An 18,855-nucleotide genomic window follows, 5' to 3' on the forward strand; every position below is an offset into this window, starting at 1 on the left:
GCTCTGGACCCTGGAGGTGTCAGTTCTGGCTAGACATTCCACACCATGATGTTTCTCTCTCCCTCCCTCTCATGTCACTTGTTAGGGGCATAGGTGAACCAGCCTGTGAAGGTTCCTTTAGGCCATACCCTCTGCTCTGTGTTAGGAATTCACAGGTCAGACCTCAGTCACTTTGATGCCCATGCAGTGAAGGGCAGGGCAGCAGGATCAATTTCCCTCCATGACACACAGTCGCTGGTGTGTGTCCACATGATACGAAGGGTCTCACATTTCATGTAAGAATAAAGGTTAATGGTGACAATGGCTTCTGTGTATGGAATGGCACCCAAGTGTGGAGCAGACATGGGGCTGGATATTCGATGCGGTGTCACTAATTCTCACCACAGATCTGCACAGTGCTTTCACATTATTTTCATTTTTCCATGATGGGCACTGGGCTCAGAGAGGTTAATTCATGGATTGGAGTTCAAAGAGCAAACGGTAGAAACCTGATCCAAGGCTTCCCTGTTTCCAGACATCTGATCTTCCTACCCAGGCCATGTATATTTTTATTTTGGACTAATTTACATGCACAGGACTATGAGTGAGCCTTAAGCATAGAAAACATTTCTCACATAGGACTGTGTTCAGGTTAATGTTCAAAGAGCTTTGAGCAAATAAAGTTACAAGAAAATCCCTATTCCTTCTGAACCATGTAACCATGGACAGGTTTCTCTAAACCTCTGTGTCCTCATATCTAAAGTGGAGGCAAAGTAGTACTGTGGGGTTTTCATCAGTATTAAGTTATATCATAGCAAGGCCTCCACACGAGAGTTACAATACATGCTGATCAGTCCCTTTCCAACCTGGGGTATTATGAGTGTTTCCATGGCCCCCAAACCATGAAAACTGCCCCCTTCCCACCACAAATTATAGGCGTTCCTATGCCAAGAGACATGTGTCACCTCCTATAGCCTTTTTCGTGATACCTTTTATACAGAGTCTGAAAAAACTATACTTAAATTCATACAGCACTTGGATGTTTTCAAAAGGAATTTCATACATGTTTTCTACATAAGCTAGGAAAGTAAACTATTATAGCTCCTGCTTCACAGATAAAATCAAGACTGGGAAAAAGTGTGGTAGTTGGGACTGAACAGATAAGGAACTAGAGGAAAGATGCTTTACCCTGGTCTGATTCTGTCTCACTTTACCACAGACCAAGGGGCACACTGAGAGCACATCCTTCATCAAAGAGGCCTGTGCCCTGATCCAGACACAGCATCCAGAGACTGTTCCCACTGTGGGTGAGTGCCCGGCATATATAACTTTCTGTGATCAGAACAGATCGGAAATCCCACCTCCAGCTGCAAGCATCGCTGGCCCTGGGCCATATTTGGACTTACAGGACAGGCACAGCTCCTGTCTAGCTCATATAGCACCTGGCATTGACCTTAATCTATGGCATGTCTAAGACTGTCAGTCCCCCGTTCAACAAGCCTTCTCCAAAGCACAGCTCTTGTAATGATGCTCCCCTGAAGAAAGTGAGTGAATTCTAGGAGACTGACCTAATGCGAGGTCTGTATGAATTAGACAGGAGCTGTGCCTGAGGGTATGCTATGAGGACTGTAACCTTCCATGTGGGCTGGGAGCTGGGGTTGGCCAGGCCTTGTTGCCCTCCTGACTCCAGAGCATGGCTGACTAATTCCCTGGAACCGTGTGCCTGACAACAGAAAGATTGAAAAGGGTTCAGTACAAGACTCTGCCACAACCAACATGAGAGACTCTCCCTATCTCCATATTTCATCCTCTTGTCTCAAAGTCTAGACTCTTTCAAAAGCAGAAAAACTTTGTATAATCATACCAAATTGGATAAAATACATTGATTTCATTATTCATCCTTTATTTTTTTCAGACACTGTCTCACTCTTTCACCAGGCTGGAGTTTAGTGGCACAATCTCCACTCACTGCAACCTCCACCTCCCAGTTCAAGTGATTCTCCTGCCTCAGCCTCCCTAGTAGCTGGGATTGCAGGCCCCCGCCACCACACATGGCTAACTTTTGTATTTTTTTTTAGTAGAGACAGGGTTTCACCATGTTGGCCAGGATGGTCTCGATCTCCTGACCTCATGATCCACCCACCTCTGCCTCTCAAAGGGCTAGGATTACAGGCGTGAGGCACCATACCTGGCCTATTCATCAATTTTTAATTAAACATTTTTATATCTATTCAGCAAATATTTATTAAGCACCCCTCAGAAGCAAGCCAGTGGGAGTCACTGTTCTATGTCATCACACCGAGGCCTGATCCTCACCCACAAGGTTTATTCGACAACCAAAATTCAAGCTTGGATCTATTTTAATGGCCTCAAAGATCTCTTTGCAGTTGGTAGTCTTGACTAAACAAGGAGATAGGTATAAAGAATCACAGAGGCTTGAACCCGGGAGGTGGAGACTGCAGTGAGCTGAGACTGTGTCACTGCACTCCAGCCTTGGAGGAAGAACAAGACTCTGTCTCAATCAATCAATCAATCAATCAATCAATAGAATGACAGAGGACGTTCTCGGTAGGTGGTGGCTACTCTTTCATCAATCCTATGTCTAATGCTAGGGAATTGGATGCACAGGGAATGCCTATCTACAAAATCAGCTCCTGGGCAGAGCAGCCCATGGCCTTAAGGTCAACTGTCTCAAAATGACTCAAAGACAGACCAGTCTTGTGTCTGCTGAGATCAAGCACTCCTTGTGCAGTCCTGGCACTGATTACACACTCAGCTGGAATCAGCCTAGTGGATAGAGGGAAAGTCAGTCAGTAGGGATCTGATTATCTTATGTATCATTAAACAAAAGTATCCCTTAGAGTGGCTCAGCCACAATCCCAAACCGTAAGTGTTTATGACATTCCTTTTACTTCTATTTAAACTTTTGCCAATATCTCCCGGCCAGGAAATCCCTGGTGCTTTGTGGAAGGGAAGCTCCGGGAGGGTTTTCCCTGATGAGCCTCTTCGCCACATCTGCACGGTAGACACCTCTCCAGCTTCCTACTTTGGCAACTGCTTTTGTTTGCCAGGCGACATCATTTATGAATCTTAATGCCAAGCAGGCATTGTGGGATTGGAATTGGGTTAAAAAATAAATGCAAATACAAAAGGAGCCCTCCAAGGAGTCTGTAATCCATCCGAGGCTCTGACGATAGCCACAAGACCCGACATATTTGATGTCTGAGGCCAGTTGCTGAAGCGCACGTGTGCCCTTTCTCATCCCTAACCAGGTCACCTAGGCTTCTACTCCTCTATGCCCAGGGAGTGGCTTCGCCATGTGTGGGTGCTGGGCATTTCTTGGCAAGTTTAGTCAGTGCACATGGGACAGAAACTAGGCAGTGAATGAGGGCAGCAAACCATGACCAAATACATAAATAAAATAATGAATTCATAGCAGGAGGGGGAGCTAGGGAGGGATAGCATGGGGAGAAATGCCAAATGTGGGTGAAGAGGAGGAAGGCAGCAAAACACACTGCCACGTGTGTACCTATGCAACTATCTTGCATGTTCTGCACATGTACCCCAAATCCTAAAATGCAATTAAAAAAATAAACAAAATAATGAAATTCTACCAATCAAAACAGAGCGAAGTACAATAAAGGGATAGACAGAATTCAGGATGGTGACGATGGGAGGAATTTGGAATCCCCAAAAATAAAAATTTACCACGGATGAGAAATCTGGTTGTGGGACAGAATAAAGAGAAGGACTTGTGGAAGTCCCCACTTCCTTGTCTCTAAAATAAACACTGATGGCTGCAGAGGGTCTGGACTCAGAGGCAGGGCCTCTCCCATGAGACCAGCTTTGCAGCTGATTCATATTCAGGGCTGGCCTATGCACTCCTGCAGACTGCATCCTAAGGAGCACAACTTTCCAGAGAAAGGTTTTTTTTTTTTCTTTTTAAAATAATTGGTACAAAGTTGCCATATGGAATTGTGGCAACTCTATTCAGCAGATTCAATTGTTCATCTCCAGCCTTTCCATGTTTCTTGGGAATGGCTTTTATACCCATCTGCAATTCCTCATCCATTTCTACAAGCCCTTCACTTCAAGTCTCTGTTTGTACAACACTTAGAAAATGTCTCTGACTGTGTGTCCTCTACTCTATGGTCTATACTATAAAAATATAAAACAAACGAAGAAGTGAGAACTTTAAGAGCCCAGGGTAGGGTGGCTGCCCCAGGAATGCTAGCTGCTGCCTTTCAAAAGCCTTCCCTGGGTGGTTTTGTAGGATTAGATCTCTGGTTCCAACAGGATACCCAAAATAGATTTCTATCATCAGAGACCCATGGGACTTTAGTTTAATATCAGAATGCCAGTTTCATAATTTGAAATAATTGATAGAGTTGGTCCATGTATCAGAAACCCTACATCAACATCAATAAATCACCCTCAGGACTACTCTCACAGCCAATGGTTGTGTCACTTAAGGTGAAACTCCTCTTCTTGCCTGAGACAGCTCTGTGGACCCTCGGTGTCCCCAGGGAATACATTTTGAATGACAACGATCCAGTCTAAGCTTCGTATGTCACAGATCACACACCTGTGTAAGGTGTGAAGTAGGACAAACAAGAGGACACTCATTGTCCCCAGTTTCAGAGAGCGATGGATTATGGCTCCATCTGACATCATTATATACCAGAAGGATATTATCTATTATGAAAACAGATAAAAGGCAGTGTTTTACAATGAAGGTAAACTTTTAAAGTTTTATTTTGGTTGGACCTACTACTCAGAAAACAGTAGTTGCTTATTAAATGCTTATTCACTAACATATTTATTCCAATTTGGCCCAAAGATACTCTGGCTTTTCTTTCCTGCCAATCACTTTGCATGTATCAATATCGGTCAATATAGTTGGTGTCTGCCATAACGAGACCACCTAAAATAATTAAATGTAAGTTCATTAACTGTTTTGAGCTTCACTGAGAACACCTGGATTTGGGTTGCAACTACACACTCTCTGTGTGTGAAAACAAATTACTAAAAGATTTAAAGACTCACTTTTTAATTCACAAATGAGAGTAAAAGGAACTATTTCCCAAGATGTGGAATTACCAAGACTGTAAAGTTAAAAGGTATCTAAGTGTATGCTTTTGTAAATATTAAGGGATACACAAATATTGTTTGTGCCAATTTTTAAAAACATAAGCGTTTTTATTAAGCTATATATTTTACTGTCGGTTGACGTTTTCTAATCTACTCATGTACATACATTAATTATGGATCTGAAACATTTAAATACTAATGTTTCCTTAAGTAATGCAATTAACTAGCAAGAGGCAATTACAAAAGTCTTTTGAAAATAGCTGAAAGTGTCTTTACACAGTCTTAAGCGTTAAAAATTTGCTTAAAATATTTTATATAACAGGTCATCATTTCTGATACATCTTTTTGGGATAAATATTAGATTCAGGTATTTGATCATATTGAGGAGGTGGGGATTTCTTAAGCATAACTACTTGTATTTAAACCTAAGAATTTAATGTGAGGTTAATACTATTTTGATTATATAGCAATCAGCACCACCAATTTTCTATTACACATATATTTTCCCATCAGTCGGTATGGTCCAGCTCTGAGATAATCTTGCGTGGAAGACCTGAGGAGTACCTGGGTTTTGTAGGTAGAGCCAAAGAGGTGAAACAGGCAGAACAAGAAAATGACTCCTGCCCCCTCATAATAGCGGCTAACTGCCAATCCTCGCCAATGTTTCTCCTATTTATAGAACATTTGTGCTACTATGTAATCAAAAATGTCCTAGAGGTGGAAAGTGCCCATAAACAGATGAACAGATTCAAGCTTTTACAAAGTTACTCAGTGAAGTGACAGTGACAGCAAAACCTCCTCTAAGTAATACCAGATACCAGGGAGCAACAGGGACCCCAGGTATCCACATGGGGTCCAGGCGGGGCTGAGCCTCATCTGCTGACGCAGGCCTTCTGGGTGAGGGAGGGTGGACATAAGCATGGACAAACTGACAACCTCTAGTTTCTATCCAGTCACGTGGCTCTGGAGCACATAGACTTGGCTATCTGGACAACAAAAGAGGTTTCAGAATGATGGAAATAGTTCAGTACCCACACTGATTCCAAGCACCTGAAATTCCACTGTGTGTAAATCTTCTTCTGGATACTGTGTGTATCATCATGGGAACAAGAGACCAAGGGTTTATAAATGAGAAATCATTGCAATGGGAAGGAGTTGGAGAAAGATGGGAAACAGTTACTAGGGATGAAAAAGTAATGAGAAAGAAACTACAGGCTGAGCATGGTAAGTTTTCTATGAAGTGGCCGTGGGAAGGAACATGGTGAGCTTAGGAAGCTCTCATCTTGTAGCAATGTTGAGGGTGAGATCATAGGAGAGGGGGAGGGACGCAGGCCAATGTTTTCTGTTCTTTGCCCAGCAAGCCATAGCAGGGGCACACTTTGTAAGATAAGACAACAAAAATGTGTTCAGTGGCAAGAGAACTATAAGAACAACACAGATGTATGGGAACTTCCCATTAGTTACACAAAATCCAAGTTCCCTACAGGTTTTTCCAACAGTTTTTCCCCTCAAGTATCCTCTAAGATCAGTGTAGGGGCAAGGAAGTGGGGATGAAGACACCCAAGTAGGAAAACAAAATACAGTGAACATCTCGACAGGGACATGAAGTGGAAATGACAATCACAATGGCGTGCATCCCATCTGCCGGCCAAAGGGTTTTACAGGAGGCCTTGGAGACATTTCTAAGAGAAATCCTGGAAAGCAAAATTCCAGTAGTAGAGGTAGATCTTATAACAGCAATTGTTACTAATTTATCATGCACAAATATTAATTCACAGGGTTTCTATTTACTCAGTCTTTTCAATGGTATTATCACAAAAGTCGAAAACTGGCTTTCTCATGATGTCAGCCACTCTCATTCTATTTTTTGCCCAATGTCTTACAATTCTTCACCTGAGATTTTTCCTCCTAAGAGGGATTTGAGGTGACTGATCTTCCTCTTAGTCACCTGGATTAGCTCTGGGCCTGTGGTATGATTATTATATTTTCCAGGCCCTTTTTTTTCGAAAGGTATCCATCACTAACATACCTTTATGCTCAAAAATCCAAAACTCTTAAATTTCTAATGTCATGGTGTTCAGCATCAAATAGTTTTTAAATTGATCAGATAAGTGAGGGATTTGACAATTTTATACACTTTATTTTATTTAATTAGTTATTAACACTAAGTAGCTTTTCTTTTTTCACTTCAGAACTAAAAATACTAAAAATGGCAGTTACCATATTGCAGATTCCTACTTTTGAAACACAGCATCTCCTTTATTTCTCTGTTTTTTTGTCTTCTTCACTTACATCTTTAAAAACATATTCCACATTGACTTGTTCATACACACAATGGGGAGCACCGAAAACTGGGAGCTACAGGTTCAATCTTGGACCAACTTTTAAAACCAGTATATTGGGGAAGTATTCAAAGTACTCCTCTTAGTTCTCTCATCTCAAAAATTAGTAGTGAAAAGAAAATAATTTACTACATAGAGTTGTTATGTGTGTGTGTGCACTTATACATATATATGATTGTGTGTGTGTGTGTGTGTGTGTGTGTGTGTGTGTTTCAAAGTCTATTATCTCTGGTTATATCAAACATTCCTTCTAAATCCTTCATATATAAGCACAAGAATTTTTATCAGTGTATACCATATCACAATTAATGTATTTGAGCCCATCAGATCTCAAATGTTTTAGGAGGTTTTCCTTTTGGGTCCACCTATTTTGTTATTAAAATGAATATTTCCAATTAGATAAATTTCAAGCTATTGGTAATGTAAACCAGTCAACAGAGTACAGAATTAAACTGTAATCCAAAACGCAATAGGCAGCCAGAAAAGAAATCAGGATTTAAAACTTATCATATAAGCCAAGTATCAGATGCGTCCTGACGAAACAGAAGGTGATTAAGTCGTACACTACTTACTGGTATAGGTGAGCTGGAAACCTTGGTCGGTGTCAGATCCGTTGGTGTTAAACTCTAGCCACAGGTGATTGGATGTGCTGTTTAGGATCAGCCCCAGAAGTTCATTTTTAGTGAAGGTGCCCAGTGGACGTGAGGAACTGTCTTTTCCATCATATACCTGATAAAAATTCACAGCATGAGTCCCTCTATGTTGTAATTCGATTCTTATGTTAGCAATGTTAATAAGAAATCAAAATCTTCAAAGACGCGTTTTTATATGGTACTTTAGAAAGGCATACAGTGTATAGAAAGATAAATGGATGACTTAGTGCTAAATCATATTTGTTCTTTAAGTTTTATCTTTACCATTAACACAGGAGACAAACGATTCCATTCTTGCTCAGATCATTTTATATTCATTAGTTTAAGAGCTCTTTCTGTGTTTATTTAAAATTAAATAAATATTTCTTTACATTTCCAGGTTTCATTATCTACCTTTATATTCCCTTTCTCCTATTTCAGTTATAAAAGTAAAAAGGGTTTATAATATTTTAGTCTCAAGTATCTCCTCTGAACTTTCAAATAAGTCTAACAGCAAACCATTCCCTTCTATCTGAATGCATTAAAGGACAATACGATGTGCCAAAATCTTGTCGAATTTTGTAGTCTTCAAACATGAGATGACTTTCATTCTGAATGTGTAATAACAGAGGTATGTCATCACGCAATGAGAAGTGTGATCTTGCTCAAAGTCTTCTGTCTGCGACATTATATTCCCAAGCAGTTGTAAAACAAGAGTAGATATAATAAGTACATAGAAGATAAAGAAGACAGGGCTTGGTTTTGACCAGTCAGGAAAGGGAAGTTCCAGTCATGCATTGCCAACTTTGGGGAGACAGGTCACACAGTGGGGAACAATGCAGTGTCACCTTCACATTCCGAATGAGGATCGAGTCAACGTGTTTCAGGACCCATGCTGTTTCTGCCAATGCCACTAGGCTCAGGTACAGCCCTGACTTTCTAGCAGAAAAAATACCTAATGCATGTGGGGCTTACAACCTAGATGACGGGTTGACAGGTGCAGTGAACCACCATGGCACATGAATACCTATGTAACAAACCTGCACGTTCTGCACATGTATCTCAGAACTTAAAGTAAAATAAAATAATAAAATAACCTAAAATAAAAAATGAATGCTGCAGACCTCGCAGCCCAGTAACACAAGAACACGAGGTGGGCAAGGCTAATCCACCTTTCTCCCTCCCTCACTATCAGGGTGCCACAGGAATAAACATTTATTATATTATATTGGAAAATGTTCAGTTTGTCTTGATAGAAAAGTGGTACCCTAACTAAATAAAAGTAAAGAGTCCTAGTAGACTCTTCCAATGTGCTTATTTTCCCCACTTCTGTCCTCTTTATATAGATTAATTCTTCTTTTATCATCTCTCTTTCAATCAACATATAAACCCAGGGGTAATGTGTTTAATTTCCCCATTTCTTTCCTCTTTATATAGATTAATTCTTCTTTTATTGTCTCTCTTTCCATCAACATATAAACCCAGGGATGTACACAGACACGTATACTCAGAAAAGGAGAAAATGCATTTAGAAAAGTTAATTTTGTGGGTTATTTTATTACATTTGAATATGGACATGCTAGTGGGGTAGAATCAGGTACCCTCTAATCTCCTTACTAAAAGACTATTGCCACAGGTCATTGTTTAAAAACCATTATTTGGTTTATTCTGTGTTTTTCTTAGATGAAGCCAGGGGTCTGAGACTCAAGAGAGTAAATGGTTTTAAGTCCAGAGGAGTCTCGGTTAAATGGAAAATGTGCAGGTCTCCCCAGGAAGGCCTTGGGCTACCCCACATACCACGTAATTGTCTATAATTCACAGAAATGCATGAAGATGGGGAGAAACTAAAGAACGCAGCAGTCAGTTGAGCCCCAGCTCTGTCCGGATACACTGTGAGCTCATTGCTCCACTGAATCCGGCTCCTCCTGAGGATCTGACCGAGCGCGCTATGGATCCTTCAGGGACAGCGTTGGCTCCCAGTGGCTTCACGGATAGAAGCACTAAAAATGAACAGCCCAACAGCTCAGTTGGAAGACCCTCCAGACAGTCATTCTGCCTTCCTTCCCCACGTCATCAGGAATTACGCTGGGCCCAGCCACAGATAACCTCAAAGAAGGGCCATGCCATTGACTAACATGGAGCATCCTCCTGTCAGCCTCTACAGTTACAATCTGGGTTCAAGTTTTGCATTGATCACACAAACCCGGATAGGAGTGGAAGTCAGAAGACTTGACTTCTGACTCCAGCTGAACGAAGAACAGGCTACAATTGTTCTGAACACATTTCCTAGTTCTATTTTCTCACCTATAAGTAGCTAGATTCAAAGGGTTCTTTTCGGTTATTAGAGAAAGCCGTCTGAATTCATCTGTTTAATACAAGGCTGTAGCTATTTGCACTACAAACCCTTCTCAGAGTCTGGCATTTAATCAATGTCGTATACTCTAAGGGATGCTGCTGGGTTAGCAGATAATCTCGGATCAGAAGACATCTCACAGAATGCTAGTGCAACCACACGGCGAGTTCCGGGGAAATCTCTTCCGGTTTTACAAAACTATACCCGGCAGATTTACTTCCAAAATTAATTGCGTTTTCCATTATATATTCCTTTCATGGCATGTTTCTGAGAGCTCAATTTCTCTAACATGATTTTTGCACATGAAGCCAGAAAACAAGGTTATGTGTGCGGGGGGGCACGTTGATAACATTTTTGTCTTTATTATTACATCACAGTATGTGTGAAGAATCAGGCTCAAAATTTAAGATAATTTTACTAGAACATTTGGAACAGACATTTATTAGCATATTTACCAAAATACATGCCTGCAAAACACATAGGTGTTAAATATGATTGACAGCGTCTCTGTAATTAAATGTGAGAAGCAGGTTTTTTAAAAAAACTTTTTGTTATAATCAACTTTAAATGGCATGCAATCACAAATGAACATGATTTTCTTCCTTCCATTCCAACAATATTTATCCTTTTATATTTTATGCAATATCTCTAATCACTCACCTGCACTAACGTATAGTTAAGGCTTGTTTAAAAGTTCGCCTTAAAGGCTTACTGACTTCTGAATTTGAGGTTATTAAATAATTCAGAAAATGCTTACTTGTAACATAGCTATTTTTTTTAGATTAGTAAGAATGTGCTAGTTTCCTGCCTAAAAACCGCGTCTTAATTACAATCCCTCATACTGCCAGCATGAGCTTTCAAAAGACTATTAAAATGAAAGAACAACTAGAATAAAACCACTCCACTAAATTATGACATTGAAATACAGTCAAACACGGACTAAGGAGGAAGTGGAGTCCTTTAATCTATAAGCCTCTCCTGACCTGTGCACATAACTTCTAATGAGGTCAGGTGGAGCCCGGCAGGGGCTCCCTTCCAGCCATTCTGCAAAGGGAGGACAAACAGGCTTTTCTTGTGCAGCTGGCGTTCTGCATCGTCTCTTAATGCTCACAGTTCAAAGTGAGCTGACTCTACTGGATCTGAAATGCATCACTATGTGCATCTAGGTAGATGTAAATTAACAGAAAAACTCTAGAATTTTAAAAAGGGAATCAAAGAGCCAGGTGCCCCTTTCTTGCCATAAACCAGGCTTCTGACCAGCTAAATTGCTCACCTCACTGAAATAAGCAGGTGATTAGACTGATGATTTATAGCAGGGGTGTCCAATCTTTTGGCTTCCCTGTACCATGCTGAAAGAATTGTCTTGGGCCACACATAAAACACACTAACACCAACAATAGCTGATGAGCTATAATTAAATGACAAAAACTTCTCAAAATGTTTTAAGTACATTTAGAAATTTGTGTTGGGCCACATTCAAAGCTGAGCTGGGCCGCATGTGGCCCGTACAGTGCGGGTTGGACAAGCTTGCTTTACAGCATTAGCTCTTGTTGCTTAAAGCTTTTCCCTTTCAGTGCCCCGAGGCTACGCTGCCCATTCTCCAGCCCCTAGATCACGGAAGGTTCCCAATTTATTGAAATACTTAGAGGAGAGGTGAAAATTGTATCAGAAGCTGAGGAATTAAGGGGCATTTCTAGTTGGAGCTGGGGTTTTGTAAATCAAGGCAGGACCTGGCCCTGGAATCAATATTGAGATTCTGTCTTGTCCTGGCTGGCTTCTCCTCATCAGCCCTGGCTGTGATCTGACCACAGTGGCTGGATTTGGTCCATTCTCACTTCAGAACCTTTTCAGCTTTCCACATTATAACCACATTGAAAAATCAAGATTAACTACAGAAAGGGTCGGTTTGGAATCCTGAAAGTTTTAATAATTACGGTTATGTTCTAGACACAATCCTAGAAACATCCACTTATATTATTGTGTTAAATCCTTCAAAGCATCCAAAAACGTGGGTGCAATTGCATTTTCTTACACATAAGGAAGCTAACAATCTGAAGTATTAAATAAATTAATACCACAGGGTGCTGGACTAATAAATGTTAGATCTAGGTTTACTCACAAAGTTATTTCTAAGTCCACATATACAGTTCTAAGCGAAGTGACATTACACCTTCTCAAACTCATTGTGTAAATAAATAATTTATAAAAATATATTAACATGTGCATGTACCAACGTAGAAAACAGACAACATATTTTTTGAGAAGAAAAGTTGGAGTCAGCATGTGGGAGATTCTTTTTACCTTTAGAGTATCTCCTTCAAACAGCTGGAAGCTTCGTGCTCTGAGGTGGATGCCCTTGCCGGCTTCGGTTTCTATTTCATAGATACACTCATGGTTATTATCGTAATTGGATGGAAAATTTGGAGACAGTAATGTTCCTTCATTTCCTTTGACACTTGCTCCACATTCAGCTAAAATAAATAGGACATTAAAGAAAGAGGATTCAAAAGTGGAATTACTGTTTTTATCAGATCAAAAACTTCAAAATTATGATAGCCTCCTCTTCTATCAATGTATGTCTGTTAATAATATATTATTTTAAAATAGATCAGTGATTTTTTTCATTGCTTTACCAACTGGGCAAAAAAGACACCTTGCTTAGCTCATTTTCAAGACTGTCTTATTTATTGTAACAGAATGACCTCTGACTATGTGGAAGCAGCATGCTATCGTACAGAGAGTTCTAGAATAAAAAAAGATGTGCTCCAGCACCATGACTAGCTGGCTGTGTCATTGGGTTGTCACAGCTCCTCTCCCAACACCCTGTTCCTGCCTCATGAAATGTCCCCACCAATTCCCTCGCGCCCATTCTACCATTTCCCACGCGCCCATTCTACCATTTCCCATGCGCCCGTTCTACCATTTCCCATGCGCCCGTTCTACCATTGTTCCTCTGCAGTTTTCCTGCATTGAAATCTCGTGTCAACTGGGCTGCATTCAAAGGGGAATCTAATGATAGACCAAACCATTGAGTCATCTTCAGGATGTCACAGCCCTGAACACCTTAGCATTGTCTTAGGATGGAGGAACATTCAATGGCAGTAAATATATGCTTTCCCCCTTTTCCCAGTGAAGGAAAAGGGTAGTTGACTTCTAGATCTAAATTTATATCAAACAAAATTCCTCTTAAAAAGGTCAAAGTGAAAATACATACAACTCTCTACTTTCTGTCAACTTGGAAAAAGTCACTTAACCTTTCAGCACCTGTTTCACTGTGAAAACAGTTTAGATCAAAATGTTTTTTCCCAAGATCACACGACTGGTACAGATTCATTATTGATGTAATATAAACCGTTAAGTGCTCAGAAAGGGAATATCATCTTTTTTTAAAAAAAAAATCCTAAATAACTCTTAAGTGTACTTTAAAAGCTCCAAAATTCTGAGTCCAACATGATCGCAAAATAATAAAGTGTCTGCACAGGCGAGTGCATACATATAGACACACACACACACACACACAAAGAGGTTTGTGTATGCCCAAGAGAGCTCCACAGGAGTCTGTACCAATGATTTTACCGACTACTCTATGTGCCCAGCACGCTGATGTAAACATCCCACAGAAGCCTACTCATATGAAGTATAACTGTCGGGTTGGAAACTGAGCATCAGCTAAATGCTATGTACGTACTGAGAGTGGAGGAGGAGGATGCACAATGTTCCTTTTCCAGCGGGTTGCTCAAGGTATCGCAGAATTTTGCAGATGACTTCTGCATGCCCACTGCAAAGATGCTGATTCTCTCATACCCCTCCTCCCTTTTTGACAATGAACACAATCAGCTACATCACTGGCCATGATACCCTAATCCACTTGCCAGCAGGAAGTTGCTAGAGAGCCTTGATTGCCTCCAAGTGATTTGTGTACAATGCATCTCAGAATGTCTCCATGTGGAAGGGTGTAGGGAGAAAGTCAGAGGAAAACACTGAACAACCTGGGTTCACTTCTCCCTTATCTCCTTAAATAAATGCATAAAGGCAGGCTTCGAATGGGGGTCTTGGGGTGCAAGTGCTGAGGGAGAAGTGCAAGCAGCTGGTGACTCAAAGATGCCACTGAGAATTTGTGATAATTTATGATCATTTTAAGAAATTATAGTAATATAATTATATAATTATAGTTATGTATTTGTATACTTTAAAAATCCTTTTAAAATGTAAATATAGGATATATATATATATATACACATACACACACACACACACACACCCATGAATTGGGGGTGTGTGTGTGTGTATGTATATATGATTTACATATTATATATATCATATATATACACATTATATATGATTTACATATTATATATAAATCATATATACATATAATGTATATATATGTATAGATGTCATATATATAAATCACATACATATACACCCCATTTATATATATGTGTATGTATAAAAAATCATTTCAAAAGGGAAATAGATACATATTTTATACACACACACACACACACCCCCTCATGAATAGGGGTGTGTGTGTGTGTGTGTGTGTGTGTGTATATAATCATTTTAAAAGAGCAGTATATATACACATATATATTTTAAATATATAAAACATGGAGAGAAAAGCAAGTGATGTGTTTCTCACGCTCCATATCTGGCCATCCCTACTCCAGCCCACGCCTTGCTGGTGTCTGAACAGTGCTCCTTCTCTGTTAGCAATTTGATGATCTGCAGACAGTGTAGGGCTGAAGAAAAATGGCTTTACATCTTAAACTCGACAACATGCTATTCAGATAAGTAATCTCCTTGGAAAAAGTAATAATGTATGGATCCTGCGTGTCTTTATTGGATGCTCTTTTATTTCTGTTTTTTCCTTTCTGAAGAAACAGTGTTTTTCACATGAAAGACAAAATAAATGAAAATAAAGTTAAAACAGCCAAGTCGTGCGTCCTCCTGTGGCTGCCCCATGGAGGGAATAGTTGGGGTTTCCAGTTATAAAACGTGCTGTCCTTAAAGAGAATAAAAGAAAGTCACTGACTGCTCACAACCAGAAAATGAAGCCTCATCACAAATATTAGGGAATATTTAAAATGGAACTTAACAAAAATCAACAAAGGAAACCATTCAAAATTAAACCCTTTGTTAGGTTTATAAGTTTAAACACAATGAATGCAATAGAAGATATACTGCCATAGTGGCAAATGAATTTTTTTCAGTCTGAGGAAAACTATCAGAGGAACCTTCTTTTACTGCTGTGGTAGCTGAAATTATGTGTGTTGTGGTTTACCATACATTTGAATATATCAAGTGCATTTCTGCAGTTAGTGCATTGGAGTCCTGTGAAGGGCATGCAGTTGTGGGCCACATATTCTTACCAGTGGGCTGAAGCTGGAAGGGATAATGAGGGGCGTGACCTCTGGTCACCCACTGGGCACCAGGAGATGATGCTGTTCTTCTTACCTGACGAAAGGAGGCCAAGAGGCTGCAGGGAGGGTTGTGGGAGATGGATAACTGATTGAATATGGTGGCAAGTCCACATATCTTGACCCCAAAAGGAGGGATGACAGCTTTGTCCCTCTCTAGAGTTACTAGAAAATGAGAATTTCCTCCAAGATGTCCCAGTGTGTCTTTAAGGAGGCATTCCATGACAAAAGCAAAACCAAGCAGACCAAGTCTAGTTTCCTCTGTGAACGAGCCAATCCCAGTATCTCTGAACAGGAAGGGCTTTCTCATGGGGAGCTGGGACTTCTCTCTACACCTCCTAGGGGGATCTGTGTTTGCTGTGGGCAGGTTTTCTTCCTTGGTTCTAGTTATGGCTGAATGCACTTTCTTTGGTCTCACACCACCCTGCTTATGTATGTCTGTGTTATAATATCTACAGTAACCCTGCGACAGGACAATAAACCTCATTTACAGATGAGAAAACTGAAGCATAGAATAGTTTACAAACCAGTGTCTTTCCCAAGGCCACCCAACTAGTATGGATTAATTATTGATGTGATATAAACTGTTAAGTGCTCATAAAAGCAATAGCACTTTTTAAAAATATCGTAAAATAACATTTATATGCACTTTAAAATTAATAATTCACACTACTGTTCATTATTAACAATAACGAAACTGGAGTAATACAAGTTTAAATGTTCAAGAAGAAAGTGTGTTTTTAAGGACTTATTCTAAACAGGTCCCAAATTAATTACAGCTGATATTTGTTACATCAGTATTTAGGACATTAACTATACAATCATTTCTCATAATACATAAAAAAAGATGGGAGAAAAAAGAAAAATTCAGCATGTGCATCCATGTGGAGAAAAAAATTTAAACCAAAATAAATAATTTTACATATGTTTGTATTAGACTCCAGATTTTTTTAAAGGACATATATAATAAATGGTAGTAACTAAAGTCAAGTCCTCACGACATAATAACATCTGTGCAAAATTAACCATCCCATGGTAACTGATGATCCTGAATAGACAGACAATGCTGTTGCTTTACCTTTTAGAAAAAATTAAGGGAAAAACAACTCACCAGCCTTGTAGCACTTCCCAAATCCCACTCTATATTTGCAGTTTGAAAGTAAAATCTTCTAGTAGTATCTTAATAAGTATTTCTTACAACCTGAGATGAATTTAAGATTTCTAAGTACATATGCAATAGCTGCTCATTTATTCAATATATAGCTATAACTGACCCTGAATATACATGAGCAAACACTTAAATGTACAAAGCCAGAATTTCATCACTCTAGGGTAATGCGGCACGGAATTCAAAAGACAGTCTTTCACGTGGCATTTTCCCCAAGCGTATGAAATTGCTGTGCAGGTCTGCCAACTCATGCCTGTAATCTTAGCACCTTGGGAGGCTGATGTGGGTGCATCAGCTGAGTGCAGCTGATCAAGACCAGCCCGGCCAACATGGTGAAACCCTGTCTCTACTAAAAATACAAAAATCAGCCAGGCGTGGTGGAGCACAACTATAAGCCCAGCTACTTGGGAGGCTGAGGTAGGAGAATCGCTTAAACTGGGAAGTGGAGGTTACAGTAAGCCGAGATCATGGCACTGTAGTCCAGCCTGGGTGTCAGAGTGAGACTCTGTCTCAAAAAAAAAGAAAGAAAGAAAAAGAAAGTATACGAACTTGGCTTGCTAAATAGAAAAATTATTTTAATACATACACATTAAATTATATATGAATATATATAGAAGTAATCAAATTTATATTTAATATGTATTAAACATATTTTATATAATATATACATGTATAATATACATACAATGTGCACTCGCTATTTAATTTATATTTCAGTGTCTATATTCCTCAAAGGTTCTAAAGATGATTAATACACAATCACACTTGAAAAGTATAATTAGGACTTTTACATATTTTCTCTGTTTTGGGCCATTATTTGTGTTTAAGACTATCCTATTCAACACAGGATAGCTTTGTTGTTGCTTTCGTCACCCTTTTCTTCTGATTTTAAGTGAAAGTCAGTAAGAAAATACGTCATTTTAAACCTGCTTAGCCTTTGTACCTGGAGGGCCTAGTGCTCTGTGACTGCGTTTGACACTGTAGCAGTGTTGGCATCTCCAAAGGCCTCCTGAGAAACGAGGGTGAGGAAGGAATGCCAGGACCTGGGCACAGTCTCAGGTGCGAGACAAATAGGACTTTTTTTTTTTTTTGACAGAGTCTCACTCTGTCGCCAGGCTGGAGTGCAGTGGCACAATCTCTGCTCACTGCAACCTCCACCTCCTGGGTTCGAGTGATAACCCTGCCTCAGCCTCCCAAGTAGCTGGGACTACAGGTGTGCACCACCATGCCAGGCTAATTTTTTTGTATTTTAGTAGAGATGGGGTTTCACCATGTTGGCCAGGATGATCTTGATCTCCCGACCTCATGATCCACCCACCTCGGCCTCCCAAAGCGCTGGGATGACAGGCACGAGCCAAGCGCCTGGCAAGAAATAGGATGTTTTAATGGCTCTATCGACATGACTGAAGCAGAGTTCATGTGTAGGAACTATGGGAGATGGGACTGCAAACATGGCCTGAACCAGGTTGGAGGGAATGTGTGGGCTTCCTTGAACCATGGCAGGAGGTCCCTAAAACAGCTTGGAGCATGGATGTGTCCTGATAAAAGGATGTTTGGAAAAGAGAAAGGCACCAAAAGAAAACAGCTGAATAATCTTAAAGACTCTAACCAAAAACACAGAAAGTGTAGATATTGTGAAGATTGACTTGTAACACAAATTCTAAAATTTCAATACCAGAGGAGTGTCTTTGAAGGTTCAAAGAAGCAATCGTAGGAAAAATAAGTTGTAGTAATACCGCGCTTGGGGGGTACAGCAATTCATGTAATTTTTATTTTAGTCTATACGTCACGTACACAGTGCATATTCTTATTAACATTACATTGTTGGCAGGGAATGGTGACTCACACCTGTAATTCCAGCACTTTGGGA

At 40.0% G+C, this 18,855-nt stretch overlaps 1 protein-coding gene across 4 annotated transcripts in view; it reads right to left on the reverse strand.

Annotated features, from left to right (window-relative positions):
- CSMD1 (CUB and Sushi multiple domains 1) overlaps positions 1-18,855 on the reverse strand; it is a 2,142,320-nt gene that overhangs the window by 414,998 nt on the left and 1,708,467 nt on the right. For all 4 annotated transcript variants that reach the window (XM_035269622.3, XM_017963591.4, XM_008979004.5 and 1 more), the window contains 2 exons: positions 12,699-12,868; positions 7,985-8,141 (listed from right to left, as the gene is read on the reverse strand). In XM_035269622.3, the coding sequence (XP_035125513.3) occupies positions 7,985-8,141; positions 12,699-12,868 (327 nt within the window). The remainder of the gene's footprint in view (positions 1-7,984; positions 8,142-12,698; positions 12,869-18,855) is intronic.

Source organism: Callithrix jacchus, chromosome 13 (assembly GCF_049354715.1).
Source record: "Callithrix jacchus isolate 240 chromosome 13, calJac240_pri, whole genome shotgun sequence".
In the NCBI taxonomy this organism is placed as follows: Eukaryota; Metazoa; Chordata; class Mammalia; order Primates; family Cebidae; genus Callithrix; species Callithrix jacchus.